The sequence below is a fragment of the Talpa occidentalis genome, unplaced genomic scaffold (genome assembly GCF_014898055.3).
Source record: "Talpa occidentalis isolate TD23 unplaced genomic scaffold, MPIMG_talOcc4v2.1 talOcc4.16, whole genome shotgun sequence".
Classification (NCBI taxonomy): Eukaryota; Metazoa; Chordata; class Mammalia; order Eulipotyphla; family Talpidae; genus Talpa; species Talpa occidentalis.
The window spans coordinates 1,707,714-1,719,724 of NW_023601653.1; the positions used below are offsets into that span (position 1 = coordinate 1,707,714).

The following is a 12,011-nucleotide window of genomic DNA, read 5'->3' on the forward strand; positions in this document are numbered from 1 at the left end:
CGTCTGAGAAACTGGACAGGAGGCCGCCTGGGCCAGGCAGGTGGGCAGCTGCAGCCCAGGCCCCCGACCAGTGGTCCCCAACCTCCTGGGCCAGTCACCACCTCCCAGCCCCCGGCACTGAGTCTCTTCCTCGGCCGGGTCTGCTGTGGGACCTCCTCGTGGCCTCGAGGGCCAATGCCAATGGCACGAGCTTCTACGATGCCCGCTGGTCCTTAGACACACTGGGCAGGAGCCTGGCTCAAGGTGAAGGCTCCTGCCTATTCCCCCTGCAGGCTAGACAGGTGACCCCCAGCTCGAGGACAGCGAGGGGCAGCTCCTGGGACCCATGTCCTCTCAGCAGCCTTTGCCTGGTGCCCACCTTGCCGTGCCCCAAAGTGGCCCGGATCCAGAGGGGGGACAGACGCTTGAACCCAGGGTGGTTGGGATGAACCTGAAGATTTGCAGGGCCATTGGGGGTGCTGAGGAGGCCCGTGACCTGCCTGGGTCGGTGGGGCTTCCCGGAGGAGGTGTGCATGATGCAGCTCTCAGAGTAGGAGGTCTTGGCAGGCCGTGGTGGAGGCAGGCCTCCAAAAACATGCACCGTGGGAGGGGCTGCTGCAGCACAGGTGCACCGGTGGAAAGTGGAGGCGGGCTTTGGGGGCCAGAGCCTCTGTCTTCACAGCACGGGGGGCCCCGGAGGTTGGGGCAGGCAGAGAGGTCACGGGGGACGCATACACTTGTGCCTTTACACCGTTGCTTGTGGCACCACGCCTCCCTGCTGCAGCCCGCGTGGGCCAGCGGAGGCCCCCCACCCTGTCCACACCCCCCACTGGCTTCTTCACCTTTCACTTGAATTGAGCTGGGAGACCCGGGCCCAGAGCGACTCCTCCTGAATCCCTGGCCAGTCAGTGCAAGCCCAGGATGCGGGCAGCCTCCCTGCCAGCCCCCATGCCCCAGCTCGAAGGTGGGGACTCTCCACCGGGTCCTGCCAGTGCCCGCGCTGTGTCCTTCCCGAGCCCGGGCTCTGCACGGGGCCGTCCGCCCAGGGGCCTGTGTGCCCGTCTGACTGCGCGCCCGTCCCTACCCCCAGGTTAGGCCAAAGACCCTGATTCCAGACAGCCTCCCCATCACCCCGGGCCGCGACCGGCCGCCCAAGCAGCCCCCGACATTCCAGAAGGCCGCCGTGGTCAGTATCAAGAACCCCAGCCCCGCCCTCCCCACCGCCAACAACACCGTGAGCCATGTGCCGGCGCCCGGCAGCCAGCCCCAGCCCCTCGCCGAGCCCGCCGCCATCACCTCTCCTCTGAGCAGCGCTGGCGTGGCCTACGCCCTCATCTCCACCGGCCCCAGCAATGCCGCCGCCGTCACCCCCAGCAGCGCCGCCGCCTCCGTGGCCAGCGACAGCCTCAAAGTGCAGCCCCTCCTCCTCAGCGCCGACAGCAAGGTGAGTGTGCGCGGGCGTCTGGCGGCGGGACAGGGTGGCGGCCGGCGAACGGCGCTCCCCCCCGCGGGGTGGCCGAGTGAGACCCGCAGGGCCTGTGGGCGGCTGCGGAGGAGGGTCCAGCACCGTCCTCCGCCGCTGCGGGGTCTGGGCGGCCAGGACTTCCTCGGGCCCCAGCTTCCCGAACGAGGAGAGGCTCGGTTTCTTGCCCAGAATTAAAGTTCAAGCAAGATGTCTTCCTGTTCCCCTCGCCCCTCGCGGCCCTGTCTGGGGGGGTCGGGGGTGCCGCGTCCCCTCTCTGGCCTCTTCCTTTCTGTTCCCCGCTTGGGCCATCCAGGTCGCCCCTTCTTGCTCGTGTCACGTCTGTGCCGGCCCTAAGCCCGCTCCCCGCTCCCGGCCTTCCCTTGCCACGCGCTGTCGACTTACGAGGGTCTGGGCCGCCTCTCGGTGGGCCCTGGGGGTTCTCGACGCCTAGACGGACCTCGTGCACGGTCCTGGCAAGTCCTGGGCGACAGCTGTGCCGGTCCTGGCAAGTCCTGGGCGACAGCTGTGCCGTCGGCAGCCGGGTGCCTCGGGGCTGTGGCCCGGGCTCCCAGGACGTCTTCATGTTTTTCTTCCCATGACTTTCATAAAAAGGGGCTTTATTTCCCCCCACCCAGAGGATTCTGGGGTTTTAAGACTGCCATGCGGAGAATAACGAGCTTCCCCCAAGCCGGCCGCCTCACGTCTCGGTGCCCAGGCGCCTGAGCAGGTGTCACGACAGTCAGTGGCGTCCTTGGGGGCGAAGGGGGCCACGATCGGGCTGTCCCTGGTCTGGGCTGGACTCAGGCTGGCCCCTGCCGGTGTCTGCCTCCCCGCGTCAGTGAGAGAGAAGAATCTTCTCCCAGATCCTTGTCCACAACGTAAATAAAATGGCCGCGTGGATGCCGGCTCGGGGAGTGCCAGGCTGCAGAGGCCGACCTCAGACTCAGCCTCCCTCAGTGTCTCCGTTCAGCAGACAACAGCCTGAGCCGCAGAGACGGCCGACAGAGCGGGGCTGCTCTGGGGATGCCCGGCAGGGTCTGGAGCCTCCGGGTCTGCAGGGCACCCCAGGGTGGAGGGAGCAAGCCTGGCCTCAGTGCTGCCCCCTGTCCCCACGCACCCGCGGGCCCATCACAGCGGTGAAGCGGCAGGTGGTTCCAGGGGCGGGGGAGGGGGGGAGGCAGAGAAGCCGGACACCCCTGGGAAGGATCCTAGCCCCTTGCCCCCCAACCTGACATCCTCGGGCGAGCAACGTGAGCCCCTCGGCCTGTTCTCCTGCATCCAGGCTGTGCGTGAGCGAACCAGCCCCTGCCCTGGGCCTCTCATCTTCACAGCCGGCCCGGAGCTCGGTGTTGCAAAGCTTTCACTGAGGAGGGCCCTGAGGCTCAGGGACGTGAAGTGACCAGCGTGAGGCCCCACAGCTGGGGAATGGCCGTGCAGGGTTGGCCCAGGCCCTCCCCTTTCTCTTGCAGACTCTCCTCATGGTGCGAAGGGCTTTCGGGGGCCCGTGGTACAGGGGCCTGTAGACTGGGGAGCCCTGCCCACCTCCTCTGACCTCTGATCCCGACATTGGAGACCCTAGCACCTGCCCTGGGCTCCGGGAGCCCTGGCCGCTCCCCTCCCTTGGTGCCCCCCAACCCTCACTCCTCCCCCGTGTCTTCCAGGTCATCATCATCCAGCCTCAAGTGCAGACGCAGCCTGAGAGCCCGGCCGGGTCGCGGCCACCCACGGAGGAGCCATCTCAGGGAGCGCAGGCCACCAAGAAGAAGAAGGAGGACCGGCCCCAGAGCCAGGAGGACCCTGAGGTAAGGTGGCCAGAGCCTGCCAGGCCGGCCGTGGTTGGCGGGGCGGGCAGCGGGAGGCCTGGCTGCGTAGGGGTTCGGGCTGGCGGGCAGGCTCACTTGGGATTGAGACAAACCCCCGGTGCAGGGGTGCAGGAGTGCTCCTAGGCAGGACTCGGCCCGGGTCTCGGTCCCTCCGCCTCTGGGACCTGCACGCTGAGCGGCAGTGGGCCGTGTTAGCGTGGTTCCGGGAGCGGATGCCGGTGTCGCGTCTCAGGGCTGCCAGCTCTCCCTGTGAGAGGCAGTCGCGTGCCCTCATCCGGGAGATCCTCCCTGGCAGTGTGGCGGTGGGGCCGCCCTGCGTCGGTGTCTCCCGGCTCTGGACAGGGCCCTCGTGCCCACCCCCAGGCCTGCGCCTGCCCCTCTGACCCTGCCTTCTACCCTGGGACTCACGTCCAGGGGACAGTGGTGCTCCTGGGCAGCTGCTTGGCCTCCTCTTCTCTCTGCCCTGGCCAATCACGTGCACCCAAGGCGGGGCCAGAGCAGGACTCCAGTGCTTGGAAATCAGCTCTCGCCAGAGGCTGGTGGGGGAGATGCAGATGTCTCCTGAAGGTGGCCGTAGAACTTACCAGAAATTGCACATGGCCCACCACTCCCAACCCCACCTGAAGGAGGAGGGCTGGATGGGCTCTTCCACACCTTCCTGACGCATGGCTAAACGTGCAGCCACCTGCCCTGCAGGGTGTAAGAGGGAGCCCCTAATTCAAAGCCATCCTTCCCTGAACTCTTGGTGACAGCCCTTCAGTTGCTGCTGGCACCCTCAGCCGTCCTGGCCAAAGCCAGCCCTTTTCTCTCCTTCATTCATCCTACAAGAGCCACTTGGCACATTGCCTCCTCCAGGCAGCCTTCCTTGACCACCCCACCCAACAGGCATAAGAGATCCCTCAGGACTCCTACAGCTCCTGTGGCTCTTTAATCAACCTGCTGTCATCACGCCACGCTGGTCATTCCTCCATTCATTTATCGGTCAAGTAAGTCTTAGGATTTGCTGCTTCCCTGGCTCTGTGCTGGGGTGGGGATGCCGATGGGGCAGGTGTGGCCATGGCCTTATGTAAACTCACTCCCACTGACAGACACAGGCGTGGCCTGAATTTGAACTTGGTTTAATTAAAACATGTCAGGTGTCATCAGAATTGCAACGTCAGAGATGCAGGGAGAGGGAGAGGTGTGTCCTCCTGGAAGGCCCAGAGATCAGTAGGGCCTGGAGGGGCAGGTGGAATTCTGACAGAGGAACGGATGGGAGGCAGGAGGATGGCGCGGGTGGCGGCGGGTGCTGTCCGGAGGACTTGGCCCACCCAGGGGGGTCAGCAGGTCTCTTTGGACTGCAGGGGGCATGAGCCTTGGAGAATTTCTGGAGGGCCCGCCGGGTGGGACCTCATTCCTTAGGGAGGGGCGCCGTGGGCTCTCTGAGCAGGAAGGACGCTGGTGTCCTTGGCCGTGTCTGAGAAGCTGGGAGTTCAGAGTCTGCCAGTGGCTGAGGCTGAGCTGGAACCAAGTCTCCCCTGGGGCCCCAGGCTGATTCGACCACAAGGTGCTTGGTTCAGTTCTGCACCGGTGGGTGCGCACCTACTGTGAGCGCACCTACTGTGTGCATGGTGGGACCCGGCTGCTGGCAGCTCAAGGCGCCCAAGTCACCTGTCTGGCCCCCTATGGGGTTTTGCTGCATCCTAACACTCGGGAAGGTTTTCTGGGTGGATTCTCTTTGTTCTCTCAAAGTATATCTTAGTCGATTATTGTGCATTTATACAATTAGTATAATTACAGCTAACCACATAATTAGCATAAATACGCATAATGACTTAAATAGAACTTGCAATTACAGCGCGTCCTGGTGTAAAAATCCTTACGAAAGTTTCTTTGTGGAGCGGGCTGGGAGGGCGTGTGTGCAGACGGGACTTTGGGGCTGGCCTGTGAACTTGTTCGTGAGGAGCCCAAGCTCAGAGCCCCTCACGCCGGAGGGCAGCCGCCTCAGGACCCTCACCAGAGGACCCGGCCAGAGCCCGGGGTGACCGGGTGGCCTGAACGCTGTGTAGATGTGTCCCTAGGTGCAGCTGCGGGGGGGCCCCTGGGCGTGACTGCCTGGGGAGGCCAGGGCACGGCCCAGCACCTCGAGCCCCCTCTGCACGGCCCACCCCCTGCAGTCGGGGCCTCAGCCTGTGGGGGTTGGCCTGCTGTGGCCTGGTGCTGAAACAGCATGGGAGGTATAGCAAAAGGGGCGTGGGTCTTTCTGCACCCCAAAATGGCACGTGGGCATAGTAGGAAGGATTTCAGCAGCTCTGGGGCCCCCAGATCACAGGCAAGGAATATCCAGTCACGATGGCCGCCTGGAAGGGCTTTTGTCGTCTGGTAGTGCCCACTGCGGGTTGGATTCAGCCCTTGCGGGGAGCGACCTGTGCTGGAGTCTGTTGTTAACCCCCTGTACAGAGGGGAAACAGGCCCAGAAGTTGTCCATCGGAGCTGGGGGCCACATCTGGGTACTCTGGCCCCAGCACCTTTCATCTTCAGCCCGGTGCCACATGGCTCCTCCGCCTTGGTCACCCGAGGGGCATGCAGGCCTGGGGACAGGGGACAGGCACCCGACCGCTCGGTCCGCTCCTCCCTGTCCCAAGGCCCTGCCTTTTTAGGGCAGAGCTGTCACCTTCCTTGCACCGTCCATACCCCTGGCCTCAGGCAACACCTCACCAAGCCAGTCATCCTCAGCCGCGTGTGCTCGCCGAGGGCTGGCCAGATGGGGTCCCAGACGCACCTCTGTTTCCTTCCTCAGAAAATCGCCTTCATGGTTGCGCTAGGCCTGGTGACAACAGAACACCTGGAAGGTAAGGGTCTGGGGGTGGCGGGCTTAGGGCACGGGTGGGTGTGGGCAGCACTTGGCCCTCCGCTGCAGGGGGAAGGAAGGGGGTGTTGCATTCCCGTCAGAGGGCAGCACCCACAAGGGAGCCCCGGGCTGCCCAGGGCCGTCCCTCCCGGCTCCATGTCCACAAAATCCCGCCGTCACTTTCTTAATTCGGTGGAGGGTCCTGGGGGGGTCCCCGCCCCCAAATGGAGGCAGGACCATGACGTGGTCAGAGGGGCCGCTGGCCCTGGTGCCGGCCCCTTCCACGCACCACTCAGCTCTGGGCAAGTCACTCGGCTTCGGGCCTCGGTTTCCCCGTCTGTAAACTGGGGTGATGCTGGTCCTCCTCCTGGGTGCCCGGGACAGTGGGGTGGTCAGCACCTGGTTCGATCCCTCTCCCCACGGAGGCCCTGGCCATGGATACCTGATCCACGCGCAGAGCCGTGCGCCTGTGTCTGGGGGTCACCGTGCGTGGTGGCGCCGACGCCCTGGGAAGCGGGGCGCGCTGTCTGGTCGTGCCCTGGGGAAGCTGAGGCCAGAGAAGCTGATTGACTTGCCCGAGGTCCCGAGCCCGTCAGTATTCGCCCGGGGCTGCATGGCCGGCTCAAACCCGGTCTCCCCGGGGCCCTGAGCCTCACCCCGCCACTCAGCCCAGGTGGCGCTGGACCCGTGGGCAGCCCTTGTCCCTCGGGAGATGAACCAGGCTGGGCAGTGGCACGCAGGGGACCCGGTGGTCCCTGCCACCCTCCCATGGTGCCCCTGGAAGCCCTGGCCTGGCCTGCCGCTCTGGGGTGTGGGCGCCAGGCCAACACGAAGGCCGTGGCCAGAGGGACGGGCGCCAGGACCGGCGGAGGGCGGAGCTGCCGGGCTGGAGGGGTCATGCCGCTCCCGGGCTGGGCTCCAGTGACGGCTGTGTCTGCTGTTCTAGAAATCCAGAGCAAGCGCCAGGAGCGCAAGAGAAGAAGCACAGCCAACCCTGCCTACAGTGGCCCCCTGGAGACAGAGGTGAGGGCCCGCAGCCGCCCCCGGGCCAGGCCAGGCACTGGGAGGAGGCGAGGACAGCCCGCGGCTGGACTCAGGCTGTGCCCGCCTTCCGGGTTCTTCTCCCTGAGTCACTGGGCACCTTGCCGGCCACAGGCGGTGGGGAGCAGCACCCCAGTATCGGTCCCTAGAGTGGAGCTATCTCCTTAGGGCCAGGACACCGAAGCTGGGGCAGAGCTGAGCCTGAGGCCAGTGCCCGCGCTTCCTAGAGTGGAGACCGGCCAGGCACTGCTGGCTGGGGTGGGTCATTGTCAGTCTCACCTCCCAGAGGGTGGCCCGGGGCCCCCCCCACCCCGAGAGAGGCTTGGGGCCAGTAGTCACTCAGCCAGGGGGCTCCCGCCCCTCCAGAGCCACCTCCGCACCAGGGCTGAGCTGGTGCCGCCCTTCTGGCATGTGCCGGAAACCTCAGTCTACATCTGCTGTTTTGGGTGCCAAGGGCCACGCTGTTGGTGGCTGCAATCCTTGGGCACATGCCAAGAATGGGGTGTGAGGAGCCTGCTGGAGCCCCCCACTTCCTGCTGGAACCAGGGGTGCTGAGAAGGTGCTTTAGGGGAGCCCCGACTGGGATTGCGAGTGGCCTACCTTAGGGAGCCTGCCCGCCGTGGGGCCCAGCCCCAGGCCCTCCCCAGCCCTGCCCTCTCTGCCCTGTTTCTGCCCCTGCTGGGGAGTGTCTTGGGGGGAGCCCATTTGTGGGGGCCCTGCCCGGGGCAGTATGGCCTGGAGGGCTCACCTGGTGCCCTTGTCTTGTGCCCTGCAGAGGAAGCGGCTGGCCTCCAACTATCTCAACACCCCACTGTTCCTCACAGCAAGAGGTGAGCCCCGCGGGTCTGGCCCTCTGCGGGCCACGGGGGCTTCGGGGGCCGGCCTGGCCATGGGAGCTCTCCTCCAGGGGCCGAGGGTCTGAGGGCCTGGCCTGCCCGCTGTGACCTGGGATGGGGCTGGGGAGACAAGCGGGTGGGGTCACACACAGCCCTGAGCCCAGGCCGCCAGGCGCCCCTCTCTCCTACCTGGGGTATGATCCTGAGCACAGATCCAGGTCACCTGGTACCAAAGGCCATTGTGGGGGACATCCTAGGGCTGACCCCTGTGAGGGTGAGGATGGTGTGTGGGAGTGGGGGCATCTCCCACCACCCCTCTCCTCCCCCTACCATCTGCAGCCAGAGCTGCCCAGATGGGTCCTGGCCATGACCAGGGCAGAGCCCTTACTCCCAGCATGCCCCGGGGGAGAACATGGTCTTGGCCTTGGGCCTCCTCTGATGCTCTGGGTGAGAACCTGTCTCTGCTGGGCCTCGTGGACCCCAGCCCTGACTGGTGCTCCTCCAGTGCCCACTAATGCTTCTCCGCCCTTCTTCCCTGTGCTAGCCAATGAGGACGCCTGCTGGAAGGTATGTGCCCCTTGTCTTCACCCCGGGGGCCTGGGGCATGCTTTCCTTGGGCCAGATAGGATCATTCCTGGAAGGAGGAGGGCCCAGTCCTGCTGCTGGGAGCGGAGCCGAGGGCTTCCAGTGCCCATGCTCAGTCCACTTCCCAGCCTGCCTGGCGAGTCAGGCATGGTCACTGGGCTCCACTCACAGGCTCAAGCAGGAGCCCGCTTCCTAGTCCTGAGGCTGCAGGGGCTGGAGGCCACGGAGGCTTGAGGGGGAGCAGTGCTGCTGGGCCTCGGGCTCTGCCCGGCTCTGCCCGCCTGGCTGTGTGGCCCTGGGTGCAGCTGGTTTTGTCTGGTTCTCAGTACCCATCTCAGGAGGAGCTGGACTTGATAATCCCCAGGGGCTCCCACACACTCACCCATATTTCCGAGATCCCCTCGCATACCCCCACTTCCCAGGACGTGAACTAGTGGTTTCCTCATTTGCCAGCACAGCCTCAGAATTGACCCAGGGTTTCCTGTCACTGTGTGAGGTCAAATTCTAAAAGAACTTCCAGCCCTAAGAACTTCCAGCCCCAGGTGATGGGGTGTACCTGTGGGCGTGGCCTGCCAGGTGTGGGTTGCAGCATAGCCCAGCAGTGCTGCCTTTGGCCTGTCAGTGTCTGTCCATGGCCAGCTGTACCTGGTCAGCACGGGCCTGGGGGTGCCCGGAGCCCTGTCCCTCTCCTGCGGAGCCCACCTTCCTCGAGCCTCCAGGCAGGGGCCCTGCTCCCGGCTCTTGGCCTGTCCCCTCAGCCCCCTCTGCAGCTCATCCCTCACTCCCACGATGGCTGGAAACTGGGACGCAAGAGCTGGGCACAAGAAGTCAGGGTGGCAGCTGCCTGGGCCCCCAACTCCTGGCTGGCTAACCTTGTCCCCCTCTTTCAGGACGAGATCACCCACGATGAGCAGTGCACTGCCTGCAAGCGGGGGGCCGACCTGCAGCCCTGTGGCACCTGCCCCGGGGCCTATCACCTCAGCTGCCTGGACCCGCCCCTCAAGACAGCACCCAAGGGCGTGTGGGTGTGCCCCAAGTGCCAGCAGAAGGTATGGGAGGCTGTGGGACCGACCCCACCTCTCCCTCCAGCCCCCTGCCTCTCCAGTCTCTGCACCACAGGACCCTCACCTTGAGCAACATCTGAGGCTGCTCAAGCTACCCATGATTTCTGGGGGTTCCCCACCGCTGGCTGAGAAGAGCTGCGGGACTGGGTGTAGAACAGACTCCCTGGATCCTGGTGCAATTGACAGAGGGGCCAGCAGCGACCATTGGCAGTGTCCAGCCCCAAGCCCTGCAGGGTTTTAGCAGCCAGCACGCCTGGCCTCCACCCCCTGCCTGGAGCGCCCCTTGTGGCCACCTTAACACTGCCCACACGGCAGAGGGGAGGGCCCCCCAGCGGTCTCGCTCAGTGACTCCCCTTGGCTCCGGATCCTCCCAGGCAAAACCAGGGGAGCCACACAAACCGCAAGAACGTGCTCCTTACGGTTCTGACCCTTGGGTCGTGAGAACCTTGCCAATGAGCAAATGCTCATGCTCCCTGCTGGTGGGGCCCAGAGGGCCTGCGGTGGGGCTGCTGGCATTCACATGCTATCGGGCGTGGGTGACGAAACCTGGGCAGAAGCCAGGCCCCAGCGGCCGGCTGTAGAGGCCAGTGACGGGAAGACGGGAAAAAGCCTGAGCCACTCTATTTTCCCTACATGCGAGTTCCCGTCACCCCAGGTTTTGGGGGGGCTGGGGAGAGTGGGTGTTGCTGTGGGGCTGTCACCCCCATGGAGCCCACTGGCCCCTGCATGGCGACTCTCAGGGCACTCAGCTCTTTGAGGGGTGCAGAGAAGGCTCAGGATTTTGTTCCCCACTTCAGCATGCTGGTGGGGTCTCTTTAGGTCCCCTGGTTGGCCTGGGGCTGCTCTCGGGACCCGAGGACTTGGGAAGGAGGGACATGAGCCTCCCCGATCATTCATTCAGAGCTATGTGTGCCGCTCCCAGCCGGCCCTGCCCGCGCCCTGCAGAGGGAAGGTTCTAGCCCTCGTGGGTGTTGCTGGCAGCAGCCTTTGTGAGCCAGACCACAGGCAGCCGCCCCACCCTGGGGTTACAGCCAGGAACTTGCAGCTCCAAGGGGCCACGCTTCTCGGGTCGCATGGCTGGGCCTGCTTGCTCACCTTCCCCCCTGCCCTCAGGCCTTAAAGAAAGACGAAGGCGTGCCCTGGACGGGGATGCTGGCCATCGTCCACTCCTACGTCACCCACAAAACAGGTAAGACGCCTCCGGGGAGTGGGGTGTCCTGCTCCTTCTCGCCAGCTCTTCCCTAGAGTGCTGAAAGGGGGGCCCTGGGGCTGGTCCTGGTGCGGGGGTTCCTCTGGGGGCGCATTCCCAGCCCCCGTTCTTCAGCCAGGCCACAGGGCGCGCCGGCAGCCTGCAGGCAGAGCCCGTCGCTGCCTCCACTCTCCCGGGCTCCGGCCGCTCACCCGCCTCGCCGGGCCCCGCTCTCTCTCCAGTCAAGGAAGAGGAGAAGCAGAAGCTGCTGCAGCGGGGCGGCGAGCTGCAGAGCGAGCACCAGCAGCTGGAGGAGCGGGACCGGCGCCTGGCCTCGGCCGTGAAGGTGCGCACGGGGGCGGGGGCGCTCCCACACCCCAGCTGGAGCCCCAGAGCTCAGCGTGGTCACTGAGGCGCCAGGAAGACGGATTGACCGGCATCACTCAGCAAGGCAGTGGGGGGCGGCAGCGCTGGGGCTCGGGCGGTGACCATGCGTTGAGCACCTGGCATCTGCTTCTCCCCAGTTGTGCGATCCGGCAAGGCCCCTGCTGTCTCTGAGCCTGTCTGCTGTCATGACACGTCGCCCTGTCCCCCCATAGGCCGGTGACAAGATGGTGGCGATTGGGGTGGTGATGATGATGATGATGATGATGATGATGACGATGGTGATGGTGGTGATGATGATGATGATGGTGATGAGATTGTGATGGTGATGGTGGTAATGATGATGATGGTGGTGGTGATGATGGTGGTGATGATGATGGTGGTAGTGATGAGATTGTGATGATGATGATGGTGGTGGTGATGAGATGGTGATGGTGGTGGTGATCATGATGATGGTGGTGGTGATGATGATGGTGGTGGTGGTGGTGGTGATGATGATGATGGTGGTGATGAGATGGTGATGGTGGTGGTGATGGTGGTGGTGATGGTGATGATGATGGTGGTGGTGATGGTGATGATGATGGTGGTGGTGGTGATGATGATGATGATGGTGGTGATGAGATGGTGATGGTGGTGGTGATGATGATGGTGGTGGTGATGATGGTGATGATGATGATGGTGGTGGTGATGATGGTGGTGATGATGATGGTGGTGGTGATGGTGATGATGATGATGATGGTGGTGATGAGATGGTGATGGTGGTGGTGGTGATGATGATGATGGTGGTGATGATGATGGTGGTGGTGATGGTGATG

At 64.5% G+C, this 12,011-nt stretch overlaps 1 protein-coding gene across 1 annotated transcript in view; it reads left to right on the forward strand.

The window, feature by feature from the left end:
* Positions 1-12,011, forward strand: part of PHF21B (PHD finger protein 21B) — a 42,081-nt gene that overhangs the window by 28,109 nt on the left and 1,961 nt on the right. Inside the window, exons 4-12 of the mRNA XM_037515149.1 lie at positions 1,070-1,423; positions 3,106-3,246; positions 6,047-6,098; positions 7,044-7,120; positions 7,914-7,968; positions 8,519-8,541; positions 9,450-9,608; positions 10,737-10,812; positions 11,055-11,158. Of these exons, the coding sequence (XP_037371046.1) occupies positions 1,070-1,423; positions 3,106-3,246; positions 6,047-6,098; positions 7,044-7,120; positions 7,914-7,968; positions 8,519-8,541; positions 9,450-9,608; positions 10,737-10,812; positions 11,055-11,158 (1,041 nt within the window). The remainder of the gene's footprint in view (positions 1-1,069; positions 1,424-3,105; positions 3,247-6,046; positions 6,099-7,043; positions 7,121-7,913; positions 7,969-8,518; positions 8,542-9,449; positions 9,609-10,736; positions 10,813-11,054; positions 11,159-12,011) is intronic.